The sequence below is a fragment of the Lupinus angustifolius genome, chromosome LG16, assembly GCF_001865875.1.
Source record: "Lupinus angustifolius cultivar Tanjil chromosome LG16, LupAngTanjil_v1.0, whole genome shotgun sequence".
NCBI lineage: Eukaryota > Viridiplantae > Streptophyta > Magnoliopsida > Fabales > Fabaceae > Lupinus > Lupinus angustifolius.
Window position 1 is genome coordinate 7,230,388 of NC_032024.1, and position 20,549 is coordinate 7,250,936.

Here is a 20,549-nt window from a genome sequence, read left to right on the forward strand (position 1 = left end):
GCACAAAACAACAAGTTGTTGAATGGCTTGTTTGCACAGCAACTCACCGATATTATAGAAACGATGCAAGAGATATATTTGAGTAGAATTAATCTCTATATGGCAGAATTACAGTATTCAAAATATCAGCTAAAATAAGCAATTAAACAACTTGAAAAGTAAAGATATAAGGGATAGAAAAAGCTTGCAACAAGGAATTTTATCCTGGTTCGTTTGTGGGTCCACTTGCAAAATACATTCAGGCATCCCCTTCTAATCTCGGGAGATTTTCTTCAATAATATTGAAACGAATGTATATTACATGCACACTTCCAATACAAGACCTTAGACGCTCCCTTCTTGAATTCCTAGAACCTCTACCTTGGTTTGACTACTCTAATCGCCTAAGAAAACCTTTCTTAAGCCTCAACCAAGAATATGTTCTAAACTCAAGACCTCTTAGTATTGGTGAAGACTCACTGAATCTCGTTGGTGGTAAGACACCAAGAGACGACTTTCCTTATCACAAAAACAGAGTATTATAAAGCACAATGTGGCTTAAATATTACAATTAAAATTCAACTATAAACCCTATACAAATCTCACAAATTAACAAGAATATGTATGAGTTCAGAATTATGCACAAACATTTAATTTCTACCCTACGAAATCTCTAAAAGAAATGCAAGAATCATGCAAGAAAAGATATAATGATGAACACATTTAATCATATGCAATTGGATGACATTTTAAATCCTAAGCATGATACTATCTCTCACTATCTCACATGCATTTCTCTATGCCTATATGACACACAATGAACACGAAAAATATGCAATTTAGCAATTCTAAAAATGAATAAATGAATGTATGTAGCATGGTGTAAAAACACAGTTTACATAGAAAAGTTGTTTGACGCTCAATTAATCAATTAAGTGCCCTTTAATCAATTAACGGATTGTTGAGAATAACTGAATTCTGTTTTTTTAGTTATCTGTTAAAACTGATTTCACATTAATCGATTAATGCCTTGCTTAATCGATTAACTGACATATTTTTCAGCTTAGAGATTAAATGGTAAACTACCTATATGTTATGCTTATCAAATATACATGTTCTACCATTATGTTATGCCTAAGATGCACAAATAATATGTATGATTAATGCATGAACATATAATAATCTAGATGATATGTCTCATGTAAATGATATGATTGTTTTTAGGACTTGTGAGATTTGCATCTAGGTTTACCTAACCTAGACTCAATAACTAAGACACATATCTAAGACTACTAATGATGACTCTAGTCTAGACATGAAGTACTTGAGTCCTTGGCATGTTGATTTGTTGAGTTATCTTCAAACTTTCACTAAATTCTTATCTTCATCAAAACATAGGCAATCTAATAGTGGTTTTGACACTTTGCACTTTCAACACACATTTCTTCTCATTCTCATAATGTCTAGAGATTTGTATAACCTATCATACACTTTGTCATTCGCTTCACTCACTACTTTATTAGTTTCTTTGTTAAATACTTTGTTTTTCTGTCAAGCTTTCAATATTTTTATACAATGATCCTGCATCATAACATTCCCTTTTCACCTGATATTTGTCTCAGACATTTTTGTCACATCACCATGATCTTTTATCCTTTAATCCAAAGCCTCTAGATTCACCAAATATATTGTTTGCTATCTTCCTAATTTCTCATGTCTTCCAAAACCCTCCCTCTAAAACCCTTTGGTCGAAGCTCTCATGCCCTCTTTAAATTTCACTATTTGATTATTGGGGCTATACTTTAGTCTTTTATCCCCACTCTATTCTTAAAAATTGCATCCATAAACAAAACTCTATGTTGGGTCATCAAGTTTTCTTCATGTATGACTTTTAAGTCCAAGTAAAATTTTCTATCTCCTTTCTTTATAAGAAAGAAATTTACTTAAGAATTTTAAATGTTGTGTGCGAAAATTACATCATATAATAAAAATGATTGAGCAATTTTTTACTCTAAAAGTTAAATAAATGGCATTCATATTATGCATCGGGTTAAATAATTGCACATATTCTATCACTTGATTTTTATGACTTTTCAGGTGTGAAAAAATTAAAAGGAGCATGAATTGATGAAAAAGTTAAAAAAATCACCTCCATAATAAGGATGATTGAGCGTTTTCTAACTCAAAGTTAAATAAATATCATTCATACCCTGCATCAAATTAAATAATTGCAAATATCTTATTATATGATTTTTATGTCATCCTGAGTGTGAAAAACAAAAAGGAGTATGAAGTGATGAAATGTGGTTGTTCCCAACACAAGACTCGCATCAAGCGAATCAAGGTGTCTACGCCTAGTACAACTTGGCTACCTGAAAGGACGAGGCTTGACCAGACGAAGAGGTGCGTCCAGCGAATTATCTGTATTGGGCAAATGGTATAAAAATCAGAATCTTTAATAGGGGATTAAGTTATACATTTTGCATAGCAATTTGGGTAGATATATTATGTACTAGATTTCTCTTGTGAGTTGTATTTCTCTCTTTTGTATATTTGTTTCTAGTTATCATGAAAATGTGTAGCTAAACTTCTCCCTTATTAAGAATGGATATAATATTCATTTAATGTATATACTTTGATTTGGAATTACACTTAATTGTTATGTTTTGATTTTTATGAGTCTTTTATTGTACTTAATGTGTACTTAGAGATTGACAACATTTCTAGTATGATTTTGCAATTTTGAATGCATGAAGAAATTGTGATTTTAAAATTTGAAATTAGGTGCTCATCAAATTGACGTAATTTTTAGACGTAGATTTGTACTAATTTGTCATATTTGTGCATGTTGTTGTTTTATTTACTAGACATAGAATTCAATTATTTATAACTCTCAATTTTTTTCCACATAATTGCTAGACATTAAGGTGTGTTAGTGGTTCATAAATCTTCATCTTATTAGTGTAGTTGCTAGACATATAGTTAAATTAATAAGCTACTAATATGATAAGACATTGATGACTAATATATTTGAGGTGTTGCATTAAAATTGAATTTCACAAGCATAGTTGCTAGATATATAGGTGTGTTTTGTGAATCATAATTCTTAATCTTATGAGTAGAGTTGCTACACATGGAGCTTTACTTCATGAACTACTAAATTGAGTAAGACATTAACTTTTAGTACTATTGATATCCCTTTGTTGTGAAATAATCATAGCTAGATGAATGAGTCTTGTTGAATCAAATGTCAATTGATAGTGAATAGTAAAGTTGAATCCCAAAATCTTTAATCCAATAGCTTAATTTAGTCAATTAAGTAGTTATTAGTATAATTAAGCAAACCAATCAACCCAATCTACAACCAAATTAGAATAGTAATTTTTGGTTGAATGCTACTGTCAAGCAAGTCAATATTGATTCGATAATCTTTTATACTTATTTTACGAAAATCCATTTTAGTAATATAATTGATCGATATGTCATAACCCTACGAAAATCTAAAGTATAAATATAGAATATTCTCACCTTCCATATTGGCTTTTCATATGTGATAACCCTACGAAAATCTTCAAATCCTCTAGTATCTCTCATTACATGCACATTAAGATCTTCTCCTAAGAAAATCTTTTCTCCTAAAAATACTCTCTGAAGTACACGTTCCATATCTTCCCAAAATTTTATATTGTAATGTTAGAAATCTAAGGATTAATCATAGTAATTAATGTTTTTTATTTATTATCAACTTTAGGATAAATATAATATTTATATTTATATTTTTTGTCTTTATTTTAATGGTCAAATTTAGGTGAGATTGTGATTAATATATTGGTGGTGATTATATATGATTATATGGTTTTTCTGTAGAAATTAAAAAGTGTTAATGACAAAATAGGAAAACAAAAATTATACTATAGTGGTAGTTAAACCATGTTTTCCCTTTTATATATACTAGCTTGTCGACAGGCACTTCGTGCCTGCCGACCCACATTCTTATTTCCTAGTATTAAATATTTAAGAAAATCGTATTATATTTTTTGTGATGAAAGAAATATGAAAATGAATTATAATTCTTTTAAAAATACTACATTGATAATATAATATTTTTAGGTATGTAACTTTCTCTAACTCCTATTAATATTTTTTATTATGTATAAAAACATTGTAATAATAGTTAATTAGAAGGGTAAAATAGGCAATAAAAAATTACACCATATTAGGTAATTATAGAATGTTTTGACTTTATATATACTAGTATGTACAGACACTTTGTGTCTGCCGAACAATATTGCATAATATTATATATTTCATTTTTTATAATTAGAATATATTTGTTCAATCTACTTTATATTATAATTTTTGTGTGTTTATGATAACGTATAGTTTAAAGTGAGAGATGTGGTTAATTAATATGTTAGTGATGATTAATTAGGATTACATGAGTTTTTTGTAAAAATTAAATAATGTGAAGGGCAAAATAGGAACTAAAAATTGCACCATGATAGAAGTTACACTATGTTTTGCCTTTATATAGTACTAGCGTGTTGACATGCACTGTCGTGCCTGTCAACCCGCTTTCCTATCGTTTGTAATGTATAGTTTGTATTTTATAAATTCAAATATAATTTTTTGCACTAAATTTACGGTTGAATTTATTCAATTGGTCTAATATTCAATTTTTTAAATACACTTTTAAAATAAGAAGATAATAAGGATAAAATAAGAAAATAATATTATATGGTTTTTTGGTAGAAATAAAAAGATATTGAGGGCAAAATAGGAAAACACAAATTACACCATGATGGTGGTTATTTTGTGTTTTCCCTTTATTAATAGTATAGATATAGTATAGATAGAAATTAAAAAGTGTTAAGGACAAAATAGAAAAACAAAAATTATAAAATTATAACATAGTGGTAGTTAAACCATATTTTCCCTTTTTATATATATATATATAGTATAGATATATACTTTTCAATAAATTAAGAACTGTTATTCATTTTTACGCTTATAGTGTAGTTCACCATTCATCCTAAAAATGGAACTCAAAATACATAATTTTCTCAATTTTCTCTTCAATTTATTATTATCTTAATGAATTGGAGAAAATGCAGTTTATAGACATTTATTTTCTCCCATTTGTAACAGTGCTGCAATTACATACAAGTTTATACAAATAACCCTGGCTTCATTTCATCAAGGATGCAGACAAGGAGTTATGAAGATAACTAGGCATGGCAAAACTGCCCGCAATTGGTTAACGGACAAAAAGTCATGCTCTGCCCGTTTTAAAACGGGCTAATGGGCTAACGGGCGGCCCGCGAGCATTTTGTAGAACACGGTCACTGATTCCTTGTGGCTGTGGGTGAGTGAAATAAAAGAAATTGCAAATGTAAATATGTAATAATGTAAAGGAGTTTGGGCCACTTGGCCAAAATTAAAATTTTAAAGTGTTGAATGTAATGCCAGCGGGCAGCCCGCAGAGCCCGTTTAAAATGCACGCTAATAAAGCGGGCAAACGGGCTGGGCAATATGGGCTAACATGCAAAAATACCATGCTCTGCCCGCATTTTTTTGCGGACAATGCCCATATTGACATCCCTAAAGATAACTGCTAATAAAACTTAAAATTAAATTAAAAAAGAGTGTTTTTTATTTATCAAGAATCAACGAATCGACTTTCACCGTATAGAATATTCCATCAAAAGGTTAATAAAACTGGTAAAATAAATTTCTAGTATTAAAAACCGAAGTAGTTGTTTTTGCTTGTGTAGTTAAAGTAAAAGCGTAATTTTACTTTAAGAGTAAAAATGTTATATCATATTATTTTTTGAGTGTAAAATTTATACATTATCAGTGTAAAGATTTATATATATACACATCGATGAGTCTTAAAGTAAAATTTAGGAAGGATAATAATATTTAATTACAATTTATAATTAAGATTATCTTAATAACACAATATATATAATTATTTTAAAGTTCGAAAATAACATATTAATTATAATTAACGTAGACGTTAAAGAAAAATGTACGTTCATTCTTTATTTTTTTTAAATAAATAATCTTATTCATGAGTGAATTAGAAGTAAATTTTTCAACTATTTCATTTTGAGTATAAATTGTCATGTTGCCTAAAGAAATTAATTATTTTATATCTTATATGTAATTTTTTTTTATTGTCTTCACCACTAAAAATGATATTTATGTAATGTTAACCATGATAGTTAAGATAAAACGAATAATTTAATATTGCAAATAATATGTATTCAATTTTCTCATATTGTCAAAGTTACACTTAATTCATATATGATTGAAAGTTTCTCAAACATAAATAGTTAACCACATCAATAATAAAATATTGAAATTCACATCGCAAGTTAATATTCTCTTGCTTATTGAAATCTATAAGGGTATAATTTTTGCACAAAAATATATGTTTTATCAATATTAAATGATTTATAAAAAAAAATTAGATCTTAGGACTTTTGCTACAAAGTTTGACAAAGACAACATATGATTTCATAATCTTTTTTATATATTAAAATCATTAGTAACTCAAATAAAATAATATTATAAGAATTATCAACATTTACATATGTAAAAGAGCTTAATTCACTATTTATAACTTTTAGAAAGACCAAACAAATTATATTGTACATATTTATTAAGCTAGAAGATAAAGAAAAGAGTGAAGTTGAAGGAGTATTTTCATGAGAATTCCATTTAGGTGTAAATAAAAATATATATTTTAATAAATGTAAAGGGGGGAAATTCAGGGGGCATTTGCCCCCTCTTGCCCTATGAAAGTTCTGCCGCTATATATATACTATATTATCCACCATTCATTTGAATCACTTTTTTTTCTAAAAAGTAAATGATAATTAAATATCAACGATGGATGATGCAATGACAGTGTATAAAACTTATATACGGTTAGCACATATATCTTTTTCTCTTATTTTTTAGAAAAATGTATATACTAACAATGTATGAGTTTTATGCAAATAATGTTAGATGATGTAGTAAATGTATATAATTTTTTAGTTTTTGTAAGTACTCTAGTAGTATTCATGGTTGGAATTAAATTAACACCAAATTAACCGCCACTTGCTCTATTTAACTCCATTAGTCCTCTGTTCCATAAAACCATTCTCAAGTATCAAATACACCATTTCTATAAACACAAAACCACACACATCTCTTCCATCTTTTGTAGCTCCTTCATTTTTCTCCCCACCATGGTTCTGTCCAAGACAACCTCAGATAGCGATGTTTCTCTCCATTCAACATTTGCTTCACGCTATGTCAGAACCGCCCTTCCCAGGTATACATATATTATATGACATAATTTGTTACATCAAGATTTCAATATTACTTTCATATACTCATTAACATGATCAATCATTTATTTATAAGATGTATAGTAATTTTAATAGGTGATATTTATTTTCATATGGGTCGATCTATATCTTAGAAAAAATGCATTTTTTGTTGTACATAAAAGGTTCAGGATGCCAGAAGAATCAATACCAAAAGAAGCAGCATACCAAATCATAAACGATGAATTGATGCTTGATGGAAACCCAAGGTTGAATCTTGCATCATTTGTAACAACATGGATGGAACCAGAGTGTGATAAACTTATCATGGCTTCCATTAACAAGAACTACGTTGACATGGATGAATACCCTGTTACCACTGAGCTTCAGGCAAGTTTACCTACAACTATTATATTATTCATTAATTTTATTTTTTGTTCTTTGTTTTTTTTTTAATTCCAACTACCTAAATTTTTTTAATTTTTTTTGGTAGAATGAGAAAAGATAAATACCAGATAGCATGAAAAAGTAAAAAAACTACGTGCTTGAAATAAAAAATTTATTAGGTATATGGACTTATTAAATTTTTTCTTTTCTGTGGACCTCCGTTCAAGGATCATCACCAATAATATACATGGATATTTATTAATTATTACAAATGAGCTTTCTCATATTCCTTCAGTATATTTTCCAAAAAAAGTAATATTAAGAAAAAAATACACTTTTAGTTATCTTAGAAATATAAAAGAATACTCAAATCATATGGTCTCCTATAAAAAAAATCTAAAAGTCATTATTCACCATAAAAATAATATATAGGAAGATTTGTAGGGTGAATTCTTTTAAAAATATATCATTTTTATATGAATATGTTAGCTCTTTAATAATTAACTCCAGATTCCTCTATGTAGCTGACTAGTCAAATATTTATTAACACATTTTGTTGATTAATTGTAATTTTAGAAAATAGTAAAGTAGAAATGTAAATGATTGATGGGAGTATGGACATACTTTTATATGTGAATAGAAAGCAATTTTTTATTTATTACACATTTTTAAAGATTATATCTTGGATCTAACAACAATGATAGTATTTGATGACAACTTATAATTTTTAATTTAGTTAACTTTTTCAATCAATATATTAATAAACTACTAACTAACACAAAGTTAGTATAGTGATGTAAGATCTCACTAAATTTTTAGGATGACCAAAAGGTCAAGAGTCGGATTATTGGGAGTGATACTTATTGGGAGAGACAATCATTAACTTCAAAAGAGATTAATTTCTTACCCAAAAAGATAAGTAAATAGTAACAAAAAATTTAATAAGCTACTAAAATTATCTGATAAATAAAAATAAAGATGTTGTAGCTTTTAAAAATGAATTTATAACATTAAAAATACTATGTTAGTACATACAATTTTAAAAGAGTTTTGAATAATTAGTCTACCACTTTCACATTTACATTAGTTATTTCTAATTAAAAATTATATTATTATACTTTTAGTAATTTTTCAAATTTAAATTAATTTTTATAGAACAATTCTAATTTAATAAATTAGATACACAACTATAAGCTTGTGACTAATTTCACACATATTTTGGAAGAATCATTATCAATTTATCAACTTAGTCGAAAAATCTCATACTCTCATATAAAAAAGTAAAAAACTAATTTAATAATTTACAAGAAATGCTATCGTTATTTATTGCATTTAGTTAACTCAGTATAAGGAATTAAAATAACATTAGTTTCTGTTAAATTAGCTGAAGAAAAAACATATTTTTTAATATATTAAGTGCCCATACCTTTCATTATATATTGTTTTTGGTGAACACATTTTTTTAATTAAAGAAGGCATCTTAGGTACACAAAAAATAATAAGAACGCACCTTAACATAAATTGGAAATTTTGGTCAACATCTAATTAAGTTTCTAACTCTCATATCACGTGTAAATGTAAGAATTTTTTAAGAGTTTTAAATCTATGTATTGTCAGTGTAAATTTTTTTACATTATTAGTGTATTATTCATATTGATTTGTATTATTTTATTTGATAGTCAATGATAATTAACTTATAAATGATTGATGATTTATTGGCAGAGTAAAAAAACATTTACACCATATGTATACTTATTATATCCATCTTTTAATACCTAAAGATAGGTTAGTTCATTTTTTCATATGCCAACATGAAAATTTGTAGCCCCCCAGGATGTTTATCTAAGATATTGCATTTCTCAAGACTATGATAAGTTGATAATGTTGTGAAATCCAAAATATATTTTTTGTCCATTTTTAAATTTAAACTATACTCTAGTTTTTTATTGGCATTGTACATGTATTAAAATACTAATGTTTTTATTTTATAATTATTGTCTTAGATTATTTTATACAAATCAGGAAAATTAGTACTTTTTGTTTTTAGCAAACTTTTTCTATTTTACCATTCTCAATTCTTCCTCGGTTCCTCCCACTTACTTTTACTTTTCTCTCTCCACAATAATGAGATTTAAGAGAAAAAAGTAGCTGATATTTTTTTGAAATTTGACAACTAAATAGAAAAAAAGTGTACTAAAAACCACACCTAATTAGTATGTGATCGGTTTTTTCTTTTTTTGTTATTAATGTGTGTTGCTTTTTTTCTTTCCGTCAATGCTAGTGGTTGAGTGAATATCACCTAATTGGGTTAGAACTTAGAAGAAAACTTTTATAAAGATATATCTAATATATTTTATTTAAAGTCAAATATATTAATATTTTTTATGTTATTATTTAAAATTTAATTTAATTTAAATTAAAATTTTAATATATTATCAAAAAAAAATTGGTTAACTATATTTAGATGCATATTTACCCAAAAAAATTTCTTGACCAGGAGAGTGTGACATTTGTATTAGGTACCGTAACATGTGGGGGTACACTAACCTTAATCAATGGCAAGGGTCCACAGATTCGTGTGTATCTATATATTTTGGAAGATTATTACATTTGAATCGCTAAAGATATTAAGCATTTATATTCGAAAAACTAAATCCGAATATGCTTTAACACATTTATAACCTTACTTATGTGGATATAGACATTGGATGCGTGCTTTTCCACACAAAAAAATTTGTTTTGAAAAAAATTGGGATTCAAAACTACTATTTACATCTTTATATCTGAACTCCCTCTATATTATATATTATCATTTGAGTATAAGACGGAAACGAATAGTCCTCAGTGGTCCCATTAAATCAAAATATCACATTGCTTGTTGTTTTTTTGTGTCGGCACCTAAGAAACTAAGACCCAACAAATAATTATAGTTCGTAGTACATATAGAAAAGAAAGATATGATCTTATACTAAGAAGGTCTAATAATATAAAATTTTACTTAATTATCAATTATTATACCTAATTATCTATAATTATATTTATCAAACATCAAAAGTTTGATTTATAGGAATAACATTGGTTAGCAGTAATAATTATAAACCTCCAAAAAGAGAATAAGTTTTTATTAATGCAAGGTAAAGCTAATACTATTCCTAGCATGATGATGCAAGGCATGTTAGATTTTCTTCCATCAATGATAATGAAGTTAAGATCATTATAAATATAAGAGAATAAAGTATTTTTTTAATATAAAGAGATACATTATTATCTAAATATAATTGCAATACTACAAGTTTAGGATATCAAAGTTTAGATGAGATTACAAGATAGAACACATGCCAGGGAGATCAAAATATTTTTCAACTTCGAAGCAAGATAAATAGAAATCATCAAAACCAACATTAGTTTTCTTTTCAACAACCATTCAAATGAAGGAGTGTTCATTCAACCATTCTTTAATTTCACATTATTACAAAAGCAACATAAATCTAGTCATATAATAGATTAATAGCTGGATTTGTTGTTTAACTAACTAGACCAATCCAGTTGTTAATGCATTGTATCACTGTATTTATGTTGCTTCTATAATACCTATGAAAACCATGTTAGTATACTGAAACTGCAAAATAAACTAAGTGAAATTGTCTCAGTTTATATAGCTAAGAAACAATTTATTGTGCAATGGACACACCTAATGTATAAGCTTGTAGAGAAGTTCTGAGTTTAAAAGAAAAAAATGTATACACTAACTATGTTTAAATTTTATATACTGTGATTGTATTATCTATTATTTTCATATCTATTGATTATTGAATGTTTAAAAGAAGTAATTCAATTAAATGATAAATAATGCAATAACTATATATAAATCTTTATATTTTGAGTTTAAAATGAAAAATTAGGAACTTATATAAAAATGAAAAATTATGAACTTATAATATAGTTGAGAAAATAAAATTGTTTGAAAAGATTGATAGCAATTTATACCTAGTGGTAGAAGTTAAAAAGGGCTTTGCTCAAGTACAATTAGTATGTCATTGGTCTTTAATAATATGTGTTGCCTTTTAATTCTTCTTTTGGTCTGTCATAATGTGACATTTGTATTGGGACCCCCATAGCATGGAGTACAACCTCAATCAATGGCGAGAGACCACAGATTTGTGTGGACCAATCTATTCTGGTGGTTTACATGTGGAACCCAAGATACTAACATCATACTCCAAATCCTAATTAATAACTTCCTTTATGTGAGTGTTAAAAGAAAAAAAAAAATAATGTATCTCCTCTAATTTATCTCCTCTAATCAGTAAAAATGTGACATATATACCATTTTGTTTATTTTTAAAAATATTTTTATAGAAAATGATAAAATATGACACATGTCATGATTTTATTGGCAGAAGGAGACAACTTATCTCCTTATACCAGGAGATCCATTCCCCTTTATAAGACGGCACCTAAAAGACTTTATTTTTATTAGTTATATGTCCTAAAAAAAATTATCTGATGTACCTGATGAATTAAATATTAAAAATATTAATTTATATTTTTATAAATTTTATCAATCTCTAATTAAATAGGAATACAAAACAGGATAACTGATCTTCATCCCACCCAAATAGCATATTTTTATATAACAAAACAATTTTTTAAACAAATATAATTCATGTATAGAGAAGCCAATTTGCAAGTTAAAATTTGGAAATGAAATGTCAGCCTTGAGAGACATGAAATACACTTATGAGATAACTCTAAGTCTTTCATTTTCTTTCATTCCCTTCATAAACTAACCCTAAAAGTTTCAAATTTTGTTATAATGAAGTTATTTGATTGTTCTAAAATAATCATTTTTTGTGTGCTCATCCATGCAAAATTAATTATGGAATAAGAATATTATTAAACTATACAAATACTATATATAGTTATGAATCTGAATTTTTACTATTTGCTTAATTTAATAATCATATATTAGTATGCTATATTTGTTATATACGAAACATAACACTTTTATTAACAGTTACACCTAGTAATAAATTAAAACAGTATAAATTTATTTTTCTTTGTATGAAAATTTTCATTTGTTGTATTTATTTAAATATGCTTTAGGATCAGAAGATGATCACTGTGATCATTGAAAGAAAATAAATTATGAGACTCAAACTGACATTACAAAATTTGTTCAAGGTTATACCAAGACTAACACCACTCATTTCTAATTCATGGCATTGTGTATTTTTTTATGAACTATAGTGAGGTATAGTGTAATTTACTAATGTCTCTACTCTAGACATAGGATGATGTTATATTTGTATGTCTGATATGTAGATTTAAACTCTATATCTATCATTTGAGGAGAGAAAAAAATTAGATATATATATAATCACAACTGAATTTCTGATATAGAGTACAAAAAATGTATCAGACACATCATGATTATATCAATATTTTTTATACAAAATTGTATAAGGTGAAAAATAGGACTGACTTGGATATTTTATTTTCTGAAACACTAGCGTGATATAGTAACAAATAATATAAGCTCTATAGTTCTGCTTTCAGTGTACAAAGTGAATAATGTACCATTATGATTAATATGCATGCAGAATCGATGTGTTAACATGATAGCTCATCTTTTTAATGCACCACTTGAAGAGACCGAAACTGCAATTGGTGTTGGCACTGTTGGTTCATCAGAGGCCATAATGTTAGCTGGATTGGCATTCAAAAGAAAGTGGCAGGAGAGAAGAAAAGAAGAAGGAAAACCTTATGACAAACCCAACATTGTTACTGGAGCTAATGTTCAAGTACATAAAATATTTTACATGTTTTGCCATTGTTCAAAATCATTAGGGTTTGTTTGCGAGTTTGATTTTGAAGGGGAATGAAAGGAAATGGAAGACTTGAAAGTCATGTCATCAGTGTATTCATGACTTCAAAGTCTTCCATTTCCCTCCAAAAACCAACTCGCAACAGATCCTTAGTGAAACTGTTAGCACTAATTGATGAGTAAGGGTTTTTGAGTTTAATATAAGTTTTAATTGTGTTGATGTGAAGGTTTGCTGGGAGAAATTTGCAAGGTACTTTGAAGTGGAGTTGAAAGAGGTGAAGTTGAGTGATGGATACTATGTAATGGACCCTGAAAAAGCTGTGGAATTGGTTGATGAGAACACTATTTGTGTTGCTGCTATCCTTGGTTCAACACTAAATGGAGAGTTTGAAGATGTCAAGCGTTTAAATGATCTCTTAGTTGAAAAGAATAAGGAAACTGGGTATCTTTTTCTTCCTCCCCCTCTTGAGTACATGTGTTTTCCTGATTTATTGTGACATAATTGCTTATTGTTTGAGTGAATGGAGCATTTAAATTGGTCCTGCAAAGCATATGCTAGATAAACTTGATTTTCTGATGATTTTGAAGATTAATTTAACCCTTAGTGTAGAATAAGCTTAGGCTCAAGTATTAATGTTGTTGTCTTGTGATAAGGAGTTTACATGTTAAGTTATAGAATCAGCCTCTTACAAATACAGGTCAAGATTGCATAGCAAGAGCTTTACAACACTAGGTTGCACTTTATCACATAATGTTTTTTCGTACTACCAAATAATATTCTCTTACCTTTTATTGAAGAATTAATCTCTTTTGGGATGCATAACTGTCTCTCCTAATAAATATTGTTATCAGGAACTGAAACCTTGACCTTTTGATCTATCTTTTGGAATATAGTGAAGTCTTAAACCACTGTACCAACGCCTTTTTCATTATGACATATAAATAAATAAGCATTAGTTAAAGAATGAAATTATTGTCCAATATATATTAAGGGACTAAAGTACTAAACTGATATTTCGAAAATCAAAAAATCATTAGAAGACCAGCATTGAATGATACAACAACAATGAGCATTGGTCTCACCACATGGGTTGGCTATATAATTTAAGAGTAGTAATTAGAGCAATTACTCTTTCTATTGAGCACTATAGTTACTCTTGACATATGAAACTTTTTTTGGTAGGTGGGACACTCCTATTCATGTGGATGCAGCCAGTGGTGGCTTCATTGCCCCATTTATTTATCCAGAGCTTGAATGGGACTTCCGTTTACCACTAGTGAAGAGCATCAATGTTAGTGGCCATAAATATGGTCTAGTCTATGCTGGAATTGGTTGGGTTATTTGGAGAAGCAAAGATGATTTACCTGATGAACTCATCTTCCACATCAACTATCTTGGAACTGATCAACCCACCTTCACTCTCAACTTTTCCAAAGGTAAGAAGAACACATAATCGGAATAAGTACAAATTCAACATCATAATGTTATTGTACTTTATAATCATTTCTTAAAAAATATACAATGCAGGTTCTAGCCAAATTATTGCTCAATACTATCAACTAATTCGCCTTGGTTTTGAGGTATTATGGCCAACCATTTGATCCATTTATAATTGCATTGGTGCTACACTAATACCTCTACTTCAAATACTTGTCATATTATATGAATAATTCAGAGGACTTAATTAGAATGCTGTAAATACAAGTCATTAAAAATATTTCACTTTTCTAATAACAAACGGAAAAGTCATATATCATACTAATACCTGATTGAATGATACTGTAAATAACTCATGTTAACTATCAGTACACAAGGGCTATATTTAGTAGGGTTTATATAGCTCTCTTCACATTCTTTTATAGTGTTGTTTCTTATAGATTTGAATCAACTTTTGTTTCACCATATAAAAAACACTCAAGGATAAAATTATTTTTTGTTTGTTATAACTCATCCATGTAGGGAGTGTAGACTGCCAATTATTATTATTATTTTTTTACTTAAACTATGGGTAAAAATTCAGTTCATTCATTAAAGGGAACCAATTCACAAAAAAAACATTAATTGGTACAAGAAAACCAATCCACTGTTATCTACAAAAACAAAAGAAATGTGTTTTCAATGGTATCAAAGTTATTTTGTAACTTATATTATACATGATAACATGTTAGGACTAACACCAGCAAAGTTTCTCTAGCACCTATAATTCATATGCTTACAATTTTTTGAATAGTATATAAAGTTTACTTCACCTTGAGAACTTGATGCTTGATGCTTGATGTAATTTCTTTACATTAACTGGGATTGCAGGGATACAAAAATGTGATGGAAAATTGTAAAGACAACATGTTAGTACTCAAGGAGGGACTTGAACAAACAGGGAGGTTTCAAATTGTGTCAAAGGACAATGGTGTTCCTTTAGTGGCCTTCAGTTTGAAGGACCACAGCCACTTCGATGAATTCCAAATCTCAGACTTCCTGAGGCGCTTCGGGTGGATAGTGCCAGCATATACCATGCCACCAGATGCTCAACATGTGACCGTGCTTCGTGTCGTTATTAGAGAGGATTTCTCGAGGACTCTCGCGGAACGCCTCGTGGTTGATATCGAAAAAGTTCTGCATGAACTTGACTCATTTCCATCAAAGGTGGTGGCTAGCACCAGTGTAACAGTCACAGAAAGTGTAGAAAACAATGGCAAAGCTAAGAAGAGTGCTATTGAGACTCAAAGGGAAATTACTGCAGTTTGGAAGAAGTTTGTTTCGGAGAGGAAGAAGCTCAATGACAAGATGAGTGGTGTTTGTTAAAGAGTATGTTTGGTATGGGACAAGGGTGTGTTTTGTTGTCTATGTTCTCTGCTTTAGTACTTTTTTCATATATACATTTGTAGCATGTTTGTTCAGGCTTATTTCTGGAGAAATAATCACTTTGTTTTCAAAACCTTTTCATGAAACTTTGATTATAAGCTGTTTTGCGTGGAAAATAAGTTAATCTAAACATGCACATTTCTTGCTTAATTGGCAGATTTCTATCGTTCAGTTGTTGGCTGATCTGAGGAAAAAACAAATCTTGCTTTCATCTTGCAGTGTTATTTACTTCATTCTCTCAAAATTAAAATGTTCTTATGTTCTGTAATATTTGTTACATCTCTTTAACATTATAAAAATTATCTATCCACACTGTTTACATCTCTATGCTGCATTGCTGCATATATCATATTTAAAGCTACAATTTTTCTTCTCTCAACCTCAGAAAGTGGACTTCAATACACTAATACTTTTACCACTCATGACTTCCTTAGCTATAATGATTTACCAATTGTTCTATGTAATTCCGTTCTCTTGAAGGCACCAAAACAGCAAGAATACTTTCCAAACTGAGGCAACAAAATTAAGATGATTTAGAAAGTGATCACATCACATGGAAGAAAAATTAGAACTAGACCTTCTATCCTATACGGCTATACTAGGAAATAAATATCTCCTTTAGTCAATAAAATCATGATATATATCATATTTAATCATTTTCTATAAAAGTAATTTTAAAAACTAAAAAATAATAATACACATGTCAGACTTTTTAGTACTTTATTCTCTCCTTTTATTTGTTTGTTGGTCATGAAGTCCTACAAACGAGCTCATAATTAGTCAACTAGAAGAAAAGGGGTGAAGTTTAATTGTAATTCTACACTCGTCCTTTTCAATTGGTATAAGACATTGTATGTAAAAGACCCAAGATCAAAGGACACACTCAAAAACACAATTAAATTTTATTTGTTGAGACACATTCATCAGTTTGGTACACTAAGTGAGACAAGGATCCTTTGTCCCAAAAAAACTTTGTCCCTATGTCCCTAACTAATCATATTTCCTAAAATAATATAAAATATTAATTTATGTTTTTTATAAAAACAAATTTCAATAAAACAACCCATTTTGATTCGTTTGGTATACCATTGGGGACACCAATGGGTACAGGTGATCCTCGTCCGCCATTAAGTGGGGTAGTTCAATTATACATAGCTATTGCTACTTTCTTCAATTTCTACCTATTGCTACTTTCTTCTTCAATTTCTACCCATGGCTACTTTCTTTCTTTTCAAAATTGCTATTGAGCTTAAACTAGATATTGTACAATGCACTTTTACCCTCTTTACCTTTGTGGGGAGAATGGCTTATCAAAATAAGGCATCAAATGAGCTCTTGGAACCATTTCCTTCCTTAACAAACGAGTCTCTTCATCTTCAATCATCTGCTCCAAATTGAATGAATAAATTTCATAAATATAAATTTCAAGTGCACTTAAAAATTACTCTCGTTTTTGGAATAAGATGTACAAAAAATATGGGTTGACATCCACTCCAATAATTAAAATACGGACTGTGTATCAAGATCCGCATCCAGTACTAGATAAGGATCTCTACTCATAAAATATATCTCCATATATATTGTTATGTGCCTACCTTTATCAACTTCTCCTCCCTTTTCTTTTCCAGCTCCATGAGATAAAACTTTGTTGTGATCTGTGTGTATATATATGCAAAACCACTTTCATTAACCATCTAAAGTTTTTTTCCCCCTCAAACTTTATCACTAATTATTGAGAGTATCTTACAGCATAGTTAAACATTGCACGTTTCACTGCTCTATCTTGGGTGTGAAGTTTGAATTCTTGTGGTTTAGTATTTTCTCTAGAGGGAGACTTTGGTGAAGCCTACACAGGGACATTAAATTTAATAACCAAATTTGAAAGAATTTTGCTTTTGTATTCAGTCATTTATAAACTATACTAAGTTCCTTACCTTAGTCTTGTCATTGTGCTTGTCTTTGAGTTCAACTTTTATCTGTCAAACATCCAATTATGTTTATTTTGGTGCCAATCATGATTCATGTATAATAAGCTAAAGGGGTTTTAAAAATAAACAATTATGTATACAGTGTAATGCACAAGAAAGGGATCCTAGAGTGATAAAACTAAAACATAGTAATAATGAAATATGAGAAAAGTACTAGTTTTTTTAGTATGGGGTCCACCAAGTGGTGATGCACTTGATCTATATTACGGAAAGGGACAGCATGGTTCACCAGTCTAATAATCTCAGTCAAAAATTAAAGTTGTTGGATTTGTCTATACAATTTAGGTTTGTTTTCCGATTGAGTTTTGAAGTGAAGTGAGTAAGAAGACTTCAAAGTAATATTATAAGCATATTTTATAGTCATAGAATATTTCATTTCCCTTCATTCCTATTTAAAAATTCAATTCGCAAACAAACTCAAAAAAAAAAATGTTACAGTGAAAAAAAGGTTGTATAAACTATGCATTGCATTTCTATTTAAGATAAGCCATAATACCATGTTTTCTTCTTATATAACTTTGTTAAAATATGTATTGCATTTCTATTTATAGAATTAAACCATGTTTCGGAAAATAAGCACAAAAAATAAATAATGAATTTTGAGTGAATAAGTTTAGGAGGGGTATTGCTTTTGAAAATAAACAACCACAAAGCAAAGAGAAAACATTTAACTGCATATCATATTTCATTTGGGGATTCCACGATATGAATAATTTAATTTTGAAAGCAGGGCAACTACTTCATAAGATATCATTACATATTAATACTTTTAATTATAAGATATATGCAATTTAGTCAATTCTAAATTCAAGAAATTATAGCATTAGAAATTTGCATGGATAAACTTATTGGCTGGTGAGGGAATTAACACAGCTTGGATGATAGTATTAGAAAAGTATGTTATACTTATGCTTCTTACATGTGTCATGTGCATGCATTACTGGCTTTTATATGTTATCATTTCGTATATATACATATATATGTTATCATTTCATATATATATATATATATGTATATATATATAATGACAGAATGAATAGTGTACATGCAAAAACATGCTTTTCTCAACAACAAAAATGGTTGTATCACCATCTAGTTAAGCATGCAAGAGATTTCACTCTAAATAAAAACATGCAAGAGATTTCACTCTAAATAAAAACATGCAAGATATGTTACTTATATAACACTCCAATAATCTCTCTTTATCACTGTTTTTCATATGTGATCTTCATAACTTTTCACCATAAGAGTTAAGGGGATGGAACAAAACAAGTGCAATAGAAGTATCTTCAGTGAATGCGAGTTTTATATCCCAATCCATGCATGCATGCCAGGGAAGTTTAGATTTCATGGTGCAACAATGTGACAAGGATAATAAACTAGGTATCTCACCATTCCTTTAGAATTAGTAGTACTCCATTGAGTTGCAGACTGTGAAGTGTTCTTCACAAACTTTTGTCATTGAAAAAATAAGGAAAATGCAAAGAAATGAAAGAGTTAGTACATTATTATTCTTATGCTAATTAAGAGGGATCATATTAAAACAAGAACATAAAGAATTAAGGCATCCCAACCTTCAAAGTAGATTTAGTGCTTGCTTTCTCCATTTTTTGAAATGTGTATGTAGCCGTTATTGAGTTGAGGGGACTATATAAAGAGGAAAATGAACCTCTTATCTCAAAGCATGTCTTAGACCATGTTTTGCAATAATGGCTTGAAGCAAAAAATATTAAAAAATGAATTTTATATTTTTTTAATTAACATTATATGTTTTCATCGGTGTGGAACATGATTTGATACAAATTCTATAAAGAGTGGGAAAAGATGAAATTCTAAGGTTGGTATCTGTTGAAAATTTTACTTTTTGTTGCTACATCACCAACATGCTCTAGGATTTTCATGCTCTTTTGCACCAAACTTTCTGATTAAATCTCCCTCTCAACAATATCTTTGTCAAACCCTACTATGTTCCTTCAAATTTCCTCTTGCCTTAAAGGAGGGGTAATCCTTGGTTTACATTAATTAATCTTAAGCAATATGGCATGCTGAATTTGATCATTTGGAAAACACTGAGGGGTCTATTGGTTGATTTGGAGAGTATTTTATAATTTATTACATACACATCTTCATAAATTAAGAATAACATTTACTTTTTTCACAAATATTATTCTTATTTTTATTTA

At 28.8% G+C, this 20,549-nt stretch overlaps 2 protein-coding genes across 3 annotated transcripts; one reads left to right on the top strand and one right to left on the bottom strand.

Annotated features, from left to right (window-relative positions):
• On the top strand, positions 7,116-16,534 carry LOC109329984 (glutamate decarboxylase-like). 2 transcript variants are annotated; one of them, XM_019563920.1, is made up of 8 exons: positions 7,116-7,306; positions 7,487-7,691; positions 13,292-13,492; positions 13,743-13,957; positions 14,699-14,952; positions 15,044-15,096; positions 15,824-16,355; positions 16,402-16,534. In XM_019563920.1, the coding sequence occupies exons 1-7, from the start codon at positions 7,221-7,223 to the stop codon at positions 16,316-16,318; spliced, it is 1,509 nt and encodes a 502-aa protein (XP_019419465.1). In that variant the 5' UTR covers positions 7,116-7,220; the 3' UTR covers positions 16,319-16,355; positions 16,402-16,534. The 2 variants fall into 2 exon arrangements, with proteins under 2 accessions (XP_019419465.1, XP_019419464.1); XM_019563919.1 differs by having other exon boundaries at positions 15,824-16,534.
• LOC109329985 (protein TPX2-like) lies at positions 17,664-19,973 on the bottom strand. The gene is made up of 6 exons (XM_019563922.1): positions 19,941-19,973; positions 19,759-19,818; positions 18,313-18,354; positions 18,126-18,224; positions 17,974-18,033; positions 17,664-17,762 (listed from the first exon to the last, which is right to left on the bottom strand). Exons 1-6 carry the CDS (start codon positions 19,971-19,973, stop codon positions 17,664-17,666), a joined length of 393 nt encoding a protein of 130 aa, XP_019419467.1.

Excerpts from the sequence above, each read along its gene's own strand:
- LOC109329985 (XM_019563922.1), bottom strand. The coding sequence starts at position 19,973 with ATGGAGAAAGCAAGCACTAAATCTACTTTGAAG. Across the intron at positions 18,225-18,312 it reads AGCACAATGACAAGACTAAG|GCTTCACCAAAGTCTCCCTC; the intron begins GTAAGGAACTTA and ends GTCCCTGTGTAG. Across the intron at positions 18,034-18,125 it reads GTGCAATGTTTAACTATGCT|ATCACAACAAAGTTTTATCT; the intron begins GTAAGATACTCT and ends ATATACACACAG.
- LOC109329984 (XM_019563919.1), top strand. The coding sequence starts at position 7,221 with ATGGTTCTGTCCAAGACAACCTCAGATAGCGATGTTTCTCTCCATTCA. Across the intron at positions 7,692-13,291 it reads CTGTTACCACTGAGCTTCAG|AATCGATGTGTTAACATGAT; the intron begins GCAAGTTTACCT and ends ATATGCATGCAG. Across the intron at positions 15,097-15,823 it reads TAATTCGCCTTGGTTTTGAG|GGATACAAAAATGTGATGGA; the intron begins GTATTATGGCCA and ends CTGGGATTGCAG.